Source organism: Phaenicophaeus curvirostris, chromosome Z (assembly GCF_032191515.1).
Source record: "Phaenicophaeus curvirostris isolate KB17595 chromosome Z, BPBGC_Pcur_1.0, whole genome shotgun sequence".
Taxonomy (NCBI): domain Eukaryota; kingdom Metazoa; phylum Chordata; class Aves; order Cuculiformes; family Cuculidae; genus Phaenicophaeus; species Phaenicophaeus curvirostris.
The window spans coordinates 22,531,923-22,546,013 of record NC_091431.1 but is presented as its reverse complement, the minus strand read 5'-3'; the positions used below and the strand labels follow the sequence as shown (position 1 = coordinate 22,546,013).

The 14,091-nt window shown below is 36.3% G+C and overlaps 1 protein-coding gene across 1 annotated transcript in view; it reads left to right on the top strand.

The window, feature by feature from the left end:
• The window catches only part of FBN2 (fibrillin 2), a 145,289-nt gene that overhangs the window by 98,578 nt on the left and 32,620 nt on the right, over positions 1–14,091 (top strand). The window contains exons 33-40 of the mRNA XM_069881153.1: positions 946–1,068; positions 2,691–2,816; positions 5,378–5,500; positions 5,879–6,001; positions 9,675–9,836; positions 10,822–10,890; positions 12,311–12,436; positions 13,541–13,666. Coding sequence (XP_069737254.1) covers positions 946–1,068; positions 2,691–2,816; positions 5,378–5,500; positions 5,879–6,001; positions 9,675–9,836; positions 10,822–10,890; positions 12,311–12,436; positions 13,541–13,666 — 978 coding nt within the window. The remainder of the gene's footprint in view (positions 1–945; positions 1,069–2,690; positions 2,817–5,377; positions 5,501–5,878; positions 6,002–9,674; positions 9,837–10,821; positions 10,891–12,310; positions 12,437–13,540; positions 13,667–14,091) is intronic.

The following is a 14,091-nucleotide window of genomic DNA, read 5'->3' as shown; positions in this document are numbered from 1 at the left end:
AAAGCCTACATACAACTGCTAGAACATGCAAAATAAAATAAAATGGAATTTGGCATTTCCAGCCAGTAAGATGCCATTTTTTGTAAATGTCCCACACTTTGATTAATAAGCCCTAATATAAAGCAAATTGTACTTGAGGTATGGGAACTTTATTCTACTCTTGCTGGGCTGTTAGAATAGCATCGTGTCCCCTTGCCTTCAGTTTTTAGTTTGGTATATAAGGTTGTACTATTTACCTTCTTTCAGAACATTTTAGGATCTATGGAAGAGTACCTTCTTTTAAGAATTAGTCTTTATTGCTGTTATATGTAAAAGTACACCTTTGTAAGATTTTACTGCAGGGAGGATTTTCTAAGCTTTTAAACCATATATAAGAAAAAGGGTAAGATCCTCTGATCTTTATTATTATCATTTAATTAAAACTATGTGACATCTGAGTAAATAAAAAAATCCAATTTGAAGGAGAAAACTTTGAAAAGTTTTCCTGGCAGCATTCTCCTAATTAGAATAGCTCCTCGGTATAGAATTTTCTTCCAGGGGACCACTCTACAGACCGGGAAAAGGAACTATTGGCAACCCCATAACAGTAGGTAGTATAAGTCATATGTCCTGGACCTCTATGGCTGTTCCCATCAAACCTGCCCTTGAGGGGAAGATCTCTTCTTCTTTCTTTCTTCTCTTTTCTTTTTTTCCTTCTTCTTTCTTCCTTTTTCTCTTTTTCCTTCTTTTTTTTCCTTTTTTCTACTTTTTCCTACTTTCTTTTCTCTTCTATTTTTTCTCTTTCTTTTTTTTCTTTACTCTTTTTTCTTTTTCCTTTATTTTTTTATATTTTTATGGAGACATAAATCATCTTTGCAGTTGCACTTGTCAGCTTGAGAATTAATTATAAGCCAGATGTACCAACTGCTCTCTTACTATTTACTTTCTTTTGCCATGGATGTGCAGATCTTGATGAATGTTCCAATGGGACTCATCAATGCAGCATGAACGCTCAGTGTGTGAACAACCCAGGATCATACCTCTGTACCTGTGCAGAGGGATTTACTGGAGATGGCTTTACTTGTTCTGGTAAGAAATTTCTATGAAAGCTGACTTGTTCCTGGTTATTTCTGTTGTAAGTTAGATATAAGCCTGAAGTGTGAGATAATAATGTAAAATTAACTTTTAGAATCAGGATTCCTCTCATCTGCTAAAAGAATACTAGCAAAGTCAACTGACTGTTCTTTTGATTTGTGTGCCAGATTGGACCCACTGGGCCCATTCATTGAGTGAAGTTCCTATCTGCTTCTTCCTCCTCATCCTCTGCATGCAGATTTTTTTGGATGTGCATGCACTGCTTGCAGCAGCAAGCTCTCTAGTCAAGAACACAAAACACCAGCTATCTGTTGTGATTCCTGCCTTGTAGAGCAGGTCTGTTCTGCCAGGGAAGGCAGCATCTGTTTTCCCCTCACTATGCTAGTTGAACAGGACTTAATTCTTAACATAGAACTTTGTAAATAGAAAAACAAATTGCAATTAAGAAATATTGCCCGTGATCTCTGCCATTTAAATGTGTTGATAAATGCTCACTATTAAATATGAACATTGCTCAGCGCACAGCAAGCAGTTCAAAATAAACTGACATGTAAAGCATTATGTGAAGATTTTATTTTAAACATTAATGGTCAAGAAATCAGTTACTGTGGGTTTTTCACTTGCAGAGTGGAGGTGCAATAATATCTCTGCTCTTGACTTTTAACTTGTCCTGTATCTGGTCAGCAAATTTGAAGGTTTGAACAAATGCACCCTAATGATTGTAAAATACCTAGAAACTAATGTGAATGCATTTATTATGAGCTGGCTGGCTAATTTTAAATCAAAATTGATTTCTGTCTTAACAAGACAGAAATCAAAATTGATTTCTGTCTTAACAAGACAGCCTTCTGATTAGTATTGTAAGGGTTTTCTATTTCAGTATAAGGGTCTTCAGATAGTGTTTGTTTATATGCTTCAAGTTTGTGGTTAATAAACAAGAACTTTCATCCCTATTATTAACACACTCCATTTCAGATCTGTTTTTTTAAAATAAAGTAAAATGGAATACTAGGGAATATTATGGAGTACTAATACTAGGGAATTACTATGGAATACTAATAGAACAAAGAAAGTATTTTGAAACTTTTTTTTTACAATTAATAACATATCTGACAAATTTATGGTCCTTATAATGACTGCAGTGGTGAATGTCTGCTCTTTTATAGCCTTTTAAAACAAAACAAAAATCGCTTCTGGGGCATACTAGAAGAATCCCCAGTAGCATGCAAAAGGTAGTCATAATGTTTTTAATCCTAAAAGAATATTTTCTAAAATGTATATGAAAGCAATTTTCTGTGTATGCTTCGCTTAAGAAAATTTGCCTTTTGAGTTAGTTTTATATCAATGTAACATAGTATATACCAGCAGGAACAGTTTTGATTTTGCAAGCAAAGTATTCAATTTATTTGTCAAAGCTAATAGTACCAAATCTGAAAAACTTGCTTTATTAAAAGGTAAATAAATCTGTTCGTGAAAAACAAGGAGTAAGGGATCATGGCAAGATAGAAGAAACAATCTTTGAAGTAACATTATGTTTGCTTTTCCACGTTCTTTTAATTTACTTCGTCTTCAAGTGTAAATTATTTATATCAACAAAACTCATCTGTCTCTCACAGATGTTGATGAGTGTGCAGAAAATGTTAATCTGTGTGAAAATGGACAGTGTTTGAATGTCCCTGGTGCCTACCACTGTGAGTGTGAGATGGGATTCACTCCTGCCTCAGACAGCAAGTCGTGCCAAGGTAAGCCAGTGATACTTGAAGTTCATTTTCTGGGTTAGGATCGGCTGCTATAGAGCAAACAAGATATGCTGGAAGGAGCTCACCGTGGAAGCAGATTATTCAGGACATGCTTCACACAGAAGTAATTTCTTCAAGCAAGGATTATTTTTCAATGTGGATTGTGTTGAAAGTAGCTTTCAACTTTTTACATAGTTTTGCTGACCCAGGAGACACACACTGCATTAAATGACCTCATTTTAAAACGAATGTTTTCAGGAAAATTGAAGTAGGCTAATCACTGCTGTGTTTGACAGTTTTTTAACATTCTTTAAAATATGTATTGGAAATTTTTGTCATCAACCTTTCACTCTCAATATTGTATCAGGTCATCTGAAGTTGAAAAGGAATTGTTATTTTCCTTGTCAAACTCAGCTTCTATTCCTTGTTTTGTTCTTATATCTTTTATTTTAACAGAAGAGAATTGTATTAGGTGAAGTCTTTTTAGCTTATCCTCTAAAGATTGTTAACTTATTTAATATTTAAAGGCAGAAAACTGATAATGTCTTAGGAAATTAAAATTCTTGATGAGATGTTGAAAGCAGATTCCAAAATGAAGTTTCTAAAATTCAGTTCATAATTTGGTGTGTTCAAACATTTAGGTGTACATGTATCAATCAGACTTCCAGCTGTAGAAAGATTGCAGATGCTTCCTAAAAAAGTAGCTACACAACTGTTCTGGTCAAACCTATTAATAGTTACCAAATATTGTCAGTCATCTTCACTGAATTTCTCTGTGGAGCTCAGTTAGTCAAATTGTAGTCATACTGATGTTCTAATAAAAAGCCCTGAAGAAAAATCAGCTAGTCAGTGTTTTGAAAAACAATATGATTCTATTTCTTGGGAAAGCAGGTCACTAATATTTGGCTTGATTCAAAATGATGTGGTCCACATCGAGTGGATTTGTACACAATGATGCTATGAAAAAAATAAATTGAAGAATTTTGCAAAAATGCTTCTTTTGTTGGTATGTTACTGTGATTTCAACGGAGATCTGAAAGAATACCATAGATTAAATTGTGCTGTTGCATAACTTAAAGATCTGTTTGCTAAATACTTTAAAGAAGTTGGGGTTTTTTTGTTTTAGGGTTGGGTTAAGTGGATATATGTCTTACGATAAAGTGACTGCTTGACTGATTTCTACAATGAAGGGGCAAAATCCAAAGCCCAGATTTAGGATAATAATTGTAATACAAATAATTAATCCAATTTCTTCAGAAATCTCTTGAGGTGTCAATACATTAGCTTCTCAGCGATAAAGTCTTTTCGATAAAGCTTAATCTGACCACACGTTATTTTACTGACCTGAGTTGGAGGTCTTTCCGTGGCAGTACTCCAAGGTGTTTAGAGACTTTCCTTTTAATTTCCAGTTTATGTTTACTCAGTGCTGTTGGACATTCAGCATTTATCTTAAATGTCATTTTGCCTTAAAATTTTATCTTTCTTTCCCCCTCAAAAGTTACCCCTTTTCCTATACTCCTACTCACTTCTGAAGCTTTCGCTAAGGCAAGCATACCTAGTTCAAAATAGATATTTCATTACTCTAATCATTTCAGTATCACTTTTTTATGCTTCATCCAGTTTGAGGTAATTGCTCTTGAACGGACCACTGTACACAGAATTTCAAATGAAGCTTTAGCTGTGCATTGTGAAATGCTGTTAATACTTTCCACTTCCCTGTCTTGTGCAGGTTTTTGTGCCTTTTGCACAACTGCTCTATTTTGGCAACTTAGAAGTCTTTTTGTCTAGCCGTACACGCGTGCGGGTTTTTTCCCTTCTTATCTTGCTTACCTTCAACTCAGAAGTCCTTTATAGTTTATGTCTAAAACTGTAACTTTACACTCTGTACTTCTTTTCTAGCATTGTTGTTGACAAAGTAATCTTATTTTCTATGTCTTTCAACTTTATTTCATCTTAAATTTACATCAGCACACATACTTTACATAAATCTTAGCTTACGTTTATGTGGTTACTATCTAACTCGGCATCAGAAAATCATAGATAATTCTTCTTCTGTATTGCTTTTCTCTATATTCTTTCTCCAAGGAAGTATAAGTAACTGTCAATGCCTACTCCCTCTATTTCTTCTTAATATACTTTTCACCCCAAAATGGTATTTTTAAAGTCTTACTTGCCATTAGCAAGATATGTGGCAGGCTGTGAACTAGGAAATGACTGACACCTTTGTGGGGTGTTAAGCTTCATTCTATTTAATAAGTATTTTGAAAGGAACTTACTAGCTTTTTGATTTAGCTTTGGTTTTGAGTCCTGACAGAGAAGTTGGTATTGCTATTTTTACTTCACACTAGGTGAAACAGGAGTAAGAAGCAAGCAGTTTGATGGAGAACACCTCATAGATCTCTGTCTATAGTGTTCCATAGAAAACCAAAAATGATTACTCAGTATTCCTCTTTAAAATGTATTCTTACAGTTCATGTGTCTTCATTTGCTTTTGGTAGTACACCTTATTATAATCCTAGCATGGTAATGACGTGTAACTTTCTGTTCTTAATATGTCCCTTCAGATACTGATGAATGCTCCTTCCAGAACGTATGTGTATTTGGTACCTGTAAGAATCTACCAGGAATGTTTCATTGTATTTGTGATGATGGCTATGAGCTAGATCGAACTGGGAGAAACTGCACAGGTATATCTCTTCTGTTCAGAAATATGTCAAGACTTACTTTTTTTACAGTTGCACCAAGTTAATTTAAAGATAAGTTCACAAAACATGCATTATAGTCTTTAACAATGAGAATGCCTTTTTCCCCACCAAACAAGCCATGCATAGAATTGCGTGATTTGGACTAGGTTTAAGAATGGAACAAAAATAATGACTTTTTAAATATGCAGCTGTACAAAGGTTATTCCTAAATTTTTTTATGATTTAGTAGTAGTCCCTTTGTTCAACTCCAGTAAAATTCACTTGCATTTGAATTTTGTTGCCCATTATGTCTTAAAAAGTAAAATCATCATTCTTTTTGGTCCAGTGTGCAGATTTATAAATGCAAGATTTTTATTTTAGATATCGATGAATGTGCTGATCCCATTAATTGTGTTAATGGTCTTTGTGTAAATACTCCTGGAATGTATGAGTGTCATTGCCCTCCAGACTTCCAGCTGAATCCTACTGGAGTGGGTTGTGTGGGTAAGTAAAGCTACCTGAATTATCATTTTAGAAATCACAGCCAAGGTAACTGTTTTGATGCTAATGAGGATAGCAGGATAGAAAAATTGTACTTCCATGTACCACATACCCTCCTATATAGTTTTCTAGAGATAGAGTTTATTATTTTAACTGATAAATGATGTTTACAGTTACTTTAAAATACACCTTTTCAGAGTTAGTCAGAACATATAATAGCTACATTTACTTTCTCCTGACAGTCAAGAATTCTCATTTAAAAACCTGATTTTTTAAATTCTAAATGTGTCTTGGGATTGATTTCTGTGTTTAGTTTAAAATGGATTTAAAACTAGTTGTGGTACCCATTCAGCTGGGAACAAATAGCCTTGTTTCACTGTTGTGTATGTAAAATTATCTCTGGCTTATACACACTTAAAGTGATTAACCCTTGCTACATTATGTAGGACTGTCATGAGATTAGAGTATATGCTAGTATCCCAGGTAAGTTTTGGGGAAGAGGGTGGTTGAGTGAGGGTCAACAGTCCAGCCACAAGTCTTTGTGTGTGATCTTGGGAGAGCTTTCTAAGTTTTTATTTGGAAAACAGACTTTTGCTTTTATTGTCTTGGGAAGACTCAAATTCTCCTGAACTGGTAGTTAGAACTCTATCCATTTTCTAAATGTTTTTAAAAATAGTATAATGTGGTGGCAAATAAGTAGATGCTTAGGAAATAATTTCTAAACAACTGCACATTTCTTTCAGAAAAACTTTATTGCTCATCTTTTCCATACTTCTCTGTTTTCTGCCTATTAACATTCTCTGTTGCTTCTCCGGATGCTAGACAAGCCCTGTTTGAGACCTTTAGATGTCCACAGTCTTGAACAACTATAAAACTTTAAGCTGAATTTTTTAAAGATTGAATTAGCTTATGTGATCTGTTCCCTTTGAGTTGGAAACAGACAAAAGAGTCAGAAACACAGACTCCCTGACAGAGTCTTTCTGACTTTTCTGACAATTCCTGCCTTAACACTTTTCTTCTGTGGTTGCAGTCTGACTTGAGCCTTTAGCTTTGCCTTATATGAATATTCAATTGAAGCAATGAAATCCTGCCTTTCTGGCTCCTTTTCTGCAACATACAGTTACCAAGATCCTCATTCTTTCCTACAGCCAGATGCTCTGTATGATCAGCCCTGCAAACCCTGAATTATGACCAAAGATTTTAAGTGGTCCCTGAAGACGCTTCTGCGAAGTTATTCTACTACTATTTGACTTGCATTTCACTGCAAAATGGGAGTTTAAGTTGGCACTGTACTTTGGCACCAGTTGTCCCAATGACCTTTTTGACAGGAGTCCCACGTTTCCTAAAGGAAACCTCCACAGTAGAAGGGAATCTACTCAAGGGTAAATCTATCAACTCAAGAGACCCAAATGAGAGAGCAAGCCTTGACTCTCTGAAGAAAAAATGTTGAATAAGAAAGTGGCAGGAAAACTATTTGACCCTTCCTTGTTTCTGTTCTGAGGAAATACTACTAGGGCTGTCCCTCTCTCTGGTACAAAGACTCTTTTGCTTTCCTTTGTATAAGAAGCATTTTTAGCTTCCAGTTATGGATTGTACAGGGAAGTCACTCCCAAATCTTAGCCCTCTGAGCAAACATGGGGGGTTTTTTATTAGGTTTTGGGTTTAGTTACAGACAGTGTCAGAACTGGAATCCACTTATTTGTCTGTTGGAGGAGCTGCAAACCTCAGGTGTACACCTTGGATCTCTGCAGCCTCATTCTGTGATATAGTGCAAAAAAAACTCAAAGAAGATTCAGCTTTCATTTTTGACAGAGGTTAAGGAAAGCCTCTGCTTTCCTTGAAACATCATCAGAATAAGATAATTGAAATAATACCCTAATCTGTGAATCAAGTGACACTTTATTGCCCATTTTTTTAGAAGCCCTTGAAAAAATGAGCACCATGTGCCATTAAAAACATGTTAGTTGTGCTATTTTCTATGATATAGACATTTTTAGGTTTTGAACTTTTTTCTTTTCATCAGCAGTTGTAATATTTCCAGAAGGTTAAATGGTTTTGCATGACAAGTGGAAACAGAGAAAGTTGCCATTCCAATGCAGCTATGCTAGTTCTGGTTCAATTCCAAATTGCAAATTCACTTGCAATGTTTATTGTGTCACAGGCATGTCACAAAACATTACCCCATTTTCAGTCTTAAGCTTGTAGTCATTTGGAAAAAAACCCCACAGAAGTGATTAGACCTCACCAAGGAAAAGGAAAGTTTCTCACTTATGGAATGCACAAGTTGAGCTGCAAAATATTGCAGAAACAACTTCTGTCAAAGGACGTCTACTGGTTCTCTTCAATAGCACTATTTCTTGCATGCTTGAATGAAAATGGAAGAATTTAAATTCCAGTTCCTTTCAGAAGAAATGGAAATAGATTTTCCTTGACTGATGTTGAGACTCTTTAAAAAAAATATTCAGTCTATAAATTAATGCAAAGTTGTGGGTTTTATATCATGTATGTTTAACAAACTTGATGATCTTAACGAGTGGTTCCTAACAATACAGAAAGTTGCCCTCAAGTTTTATTCACAGCTATATCCCAGTCCTCAGGGTAATTTAAAAACCTATGTCATGTCAAGACATTTATTAAAATCTGGAAATTCTGAAAGTATGGATTACCCACATCATTCTGTGTTTATTTTACTCCATGTAAATTGCTAAGGCTGTAGCATTGGGCACTTGTGCAAACAGTAAATTAAAAATGGGAAATTATTCAAAAATTCATTTGCAAATTTCTTAGTCCTACCACTAATAAAAATAGTGCAAAAAGATACTGCAGCCTTTACCAAATCAATTTATCAAAAAAAATTCTGTGCTTCTTTAGTGGCAACATTTATTAGCAAGTTAATTAACAGAAATGATCTTTAGAATTATAAAGCTACTCTTGAGGAAATGAATATTTATCTTATTTGGCTGCAATAAATATTGTAATAATTTACCATCCTCTCATTCCTTATATTTGTGACTCACTGCTAGTTACTTTCCATTCATAAATAACAAGGACACAATACGTGCAGCAATAAGAAAAGTCATAGATTTACTTCTCATAGATACCTTGTTCATTCTACTGCTGCCAGCAGTTGTCTAAATCATTGCTACAGTTGGAGTGAACTAATAAACTAATTTTTCTCAAACCTACTGCACATTTGGATTATTTGTTTCAATATTAATTTCTGAATAATTTCCTTGCCAGTGACGTGACTTTGTTCTGTGATTCCAGAGAAAAATATGAAAATTATTCTAATTCCACAAGAGTCATAGCCTAGTCAATCAGAATATGGAGAAGAAATACTAACAGCAAACTGCAGCAAGGTTTCTAATACTTTCTGGAGTAAAAGACTGGGAATGGTGTATTTGCTACATTAGAGTATGGTGTGGCTTTGGAATACATGCAAACATTTTAAATTCATCTCGGGATACTTAGGAAGCTGAAGCTACACATTTTCCCTGATGTTTCTCTTAACTTCAGCAACTGTCAGTGTTTTGAGTGTTTTGAGCTTGCCAATGACTTCAAAACCACAATGTTATCTGAATTTCTGCTCCTAGATATGAAATGTTAGAATGAATGCCTGCTGTGGCTTTGTCTGGATCATTTTGTGCAGCTGTAGCTGTATGTGCTTTCCATGTAGATAACCGTGTGGGCAATTGCTACCTGAAGTATGAACCACGAGGGGATGGGAGCCTGTCCTGCAACACTGAAATTGGTGTTGGAGTCAGTCGTTCCTCATGCTGCTGCTCTCTGGGAAAGGCTTGGGGAAACCCCTGTGAGACTTGTCCACCTGCAAACAGTAGTAAGGAAATGTGCTCTTATGCTAACAAGGGATGGGAAAAGTATTTGAAATTTTTTACTCTATTACTAGGCATTTAAGAAACTGATATTCTCTGTGAGACAAGTTTTCTGGCACAGTTATAAAAGAAAATCTCTTGCTAGCGTCAGGGGATGATGCAGAGGTGTGGACATGAGTATCAGAAGACCTTGCATTTAGTCTTCTTTGACTAACATGGTGCCTATTCTCACAGGGATAAAGCAGTGGTAATTTGTGGAACAGGCACATATAATTTTGTTAGGTTTGAATACTTTGTTTTATTTTGCTTTTCATTTTCTCCCTTTAAAAGCAAATATTAAGGTAGTTGCAGATATGCTTATGTGTCTTAGGAGTGGAATAGACTGCATACATTTATAAGTGATTTTAACTCAGAAACTTCATGTTGGAAGGGAAATGAAGAAATTTACAGTGCCTAGTACTTAAATAATGCCTTTAATTTGGAGAGCTGCAGTAGTTCTCGAAGGAGAGTGTTGGTAACTGTTGGATAACTATTTCTTAGTCACTTAAGTGCTCTCAAAACTCTTACCTGATGATACTTGTCAGTTTAATAGAGCTATAAAGTTCTTTGAATAATGCCACAGAAATGTCAAGCATGTGGTTCTCAACTGTCTCGTAAGAGTATGAATTCCAAATTTAACACATATTTTTATCAATGGTATAATTACATTTCATATTAAAGAACTAGTCAAAATGCAAGACGTGCCTTTATAAATATTGAGAAAACAAAATTGTGCTTGCCTTCACAGTGTCTGAGTAGTGTTTTAAGCAGAAATCTTACCTTGATTTTTTGCTAGTTGAATGCATTTGCTTTATTTACTGTGAATAGGTCAAGAAGAGCAGAAAACCAGTGAGTGTAGGGAAGAAGTCTCAATAAAATTTTATGCTTTTGTTGGTATCATTTTATTCTTTGTTTGACTGACGTGGTCTCTCTTGTTATAATTTACTTTAGCGGAATATAATACTCTCTGTCCAGGGGGAGAAGGATTCAGACCAAATCCCATCACTATTATTTTAGAAGGTGAGTTTATTGTATATGATTTTGATGGCTAGTAATAAAAAAAAAAAAAAGTGCAATCTTCAGAGAGATGTATAAAGGAACTATTTTTACAGAAATTATTACATTTAGTGCAAAGCAAAACCCTCTGCCAATACCACACCAGAAGGATGAGATGTCATCCAGGGGGACCTGGACAGGCTGGAGAAGTGGGCCTCTGAGAACCTTGTGAGGTTCAACAAGGCCAAGTGCAAGGTCCTACACCTGGGTCAGGGCAATCCCCAGTTTCAGTACACGATGGGCGATGATCTGATTGAGAGCTGCCCTGCAGAGAAGAACCTGGGGGTGCTGGTCAATGAGAAGGTCAACGTGAGCCAGCAGTGTGCACTCGCAGCCCAGGAGGCTGAACATATCCTGGGCTGCATCAAAAGAAGCGTGGCCAGCAGGTCGAGGGAGGTGATTCTGCCCCTGTATTCCTCTGTTGTGAGAACTCATCTGGAGTACTGTATTCAGTTCTGGAATCCTCAACATAAAAAGGATATGGAACTGTTGGAATGGTTCCAGAGGAGGGCTACAAAGATTATCTGTGGGCTGGAGCACCTTCCATATGAGGACAGGCTGAGAGAGTTGGGATTGTTTAGCTTGGAGAAGAGAAGGCTCTGAGGAGATCTAATAGTGACCTTCCAGTACCTGAAGAGGACTAAAAGAAGTCTGGAGAGGGACTATTCATAAAGGCTTGTGGTGACAGGACGAGGGAGAACAGGTATAAATTGGAGAGGGGTGGGTTTAGGCTTATATAAGGAAGAATTTCTTCGCCATGAGAGTGGTGAGGCACTGGCACAGGTTGCCAAGTAAAGTTATGGATGTCCCATCCCCGGAAATGTTTAACGACAGGTTGGATGGGGCCTTGGGCAGCCTGATCTAGTGGGATGTCCCTGCCTGTGGCAGGGGGTTGGAACTAGATGATCTTTAAGGTCCCTTCCAGCCCTAACTATTCTGTGATTCTATGATTCTGTGATTCTATGGATTGGACAGCTACATGGTGAAAAGGCAGAATATTGAATAAGTCCAGTGATAATTCAGTAGGAAAATACGCTGATGCATAACTTTTGTGTGCCTCTGTACTTGAACTGGCCTTTTAAATTTGCCCGTGGAGGATAAGTATTTTATGAAACTTACGGCTTAGTAGTGGAAAGTATAAGTTTCAGGAAATATTCATTGTTCAAATAAACTGGTTCCAATGAGTGTGCGGGAATGAGGAATTAGATGCTGAATTCCTATAAACAGTGATGGAAGTTGTACACCATTCACTTATCAAGCTGATAAGTTCTCCTGAAGAGCTATTTAGATGGAAGAGGATGAGCATTTCAGCCATACTTTCTTGAAGTGCCATTTTCTTTTCACTCCGGAATGAAAATATGGTGGGTTTTTTTTCTGTTTTCAGACATTGATGAATGTCAAGAACTACCAGGTCTCTGCCAAGGTGGAAATTGCTTCAATACTTTTGGCAGCTTCCAATGTGAATGTCCAAAAGGCTACTACCTCAGAGAAGAGACAAGAATCTGCGAAGGTTGAGTCCCTTGAAACCTCTCTCTCAATCACATTGAAATTATTATGAAAAAGGCTGTAATTTTTAGCCTTAAATGCATAATTGGATATGGTACCCACATTCTGACCCATAATCTGCTCTAAAATCATTATTTCTGGCACCAATACATTTAATATAAAATTTGAAATGCAGCACTTGAATATATTAACATTTATTTCTACGTGGTAGATCTCAGCTATGTGTATTCAGTAAACTAGGGTGGTTATTCATGATTTCTGGCTTCCTACTTGAACACCTTGTGTCTCGTCCTAATTTGACTAAGATGCCTATCTTTCCCTAAGAAGTGAGAAGAGGTGTCCTCTTCACAGCACATACGAGTAGCAGTTTAATTTACGCAACACAAAGTAAACATCGTATTGGTTTTCCTTTTGTGTTTAAGATTTGTCATGAGTGTTAGAACCACAATATGTAAATAGACAGAAAAATATAAAGATTCTGTCATTGTTCCTCCTAGTTCGGAGTATTATAAGTCAGCTTCCCCTTCTTCATTCACTTTGTGAGAAAAAAAAATTGTCTCCTTTCAAAACAGAGCCTGTGGATCCTGAGGTTTTGCTAAGCTTGGATGAAGAATACTGACCAAAATGGGTGTGAAATTAAATTGTATGGGTAAAAAGGGCTCACACCCAAGACAACATGATTATTTGTCTCGCCTGTTTCTAAATAGAGTACTGTATTTGAAACGTCATGTCTTGGAAGAGTAGTGAACACGTTAACAGAACTGAAAAATGGCAGTAACATTCCTGTGACAAGAGGGTGTGAATATTTTCTTGTGGAGCTGATGGGGCACTAGATGCTTCAGTTTCAGTGGTAGATTCAGTAACTAGGATGTTCTCATTCACTTCACTGACTGGACTTTATACAGATTAACAATCTTACATTTCAACAGCTGTTACTAGTAGCTGTTATCTACTTAACCTGAATCTGAGCTGTACTTTCCACTAGTGTTTAAATTAAACATTTTTTCATCTCAGTATGGTTTATGTTAGTCGTATTTCTCAGAAACATTTGCTAGGACTTGGTCCTCTTTTTCCCCTGTTAATCATAGTGTTTTCATTTGGTCTATAGATATTGATGAGTGTGTTGCACAGCCTGGTGTCTGTGGTCCTGGCACCTGCTACAATACCTTGGGGAACTACACCTGCATTTGCCCACCTGAATATGTGCAGGTGAACAGAAGACGTAGCTGCATGGGTATGCAAAATGTCATTTTTACTAAAATTGTCTAAATATCAGACTGGGTCTGGGCCAGAGTCTCTGCATAAAATCTCCTTTCAGGCCAGTTCTAAAGTCTTGAATTGCTTTTTTCTGCCTTTAACTCCCAGACATTTAAGTCATGTAGCCGGGAAAGAAATCCCAGTGACTGATATGCAGTGTCTAAGTGCTCAGAACTCAGAAATCTTTTTAGTAATTTCCAAGTAGTAGAGTCATTTCCAAGTTGTTTAGTCATTTCCAAGTAGTAGAGTCTGATCAGCATCTATAGTGTGTTTCTGATTTCTTGGGAATTCTTCTTTTCCCCCTTTGTGTATTGAAATGAAAAATGAAAATATGTCATATTTCAGACAAGTCTAAAACAAAGACTATAGATTACTTCAATCCTTAACTTATTTTTAAATACG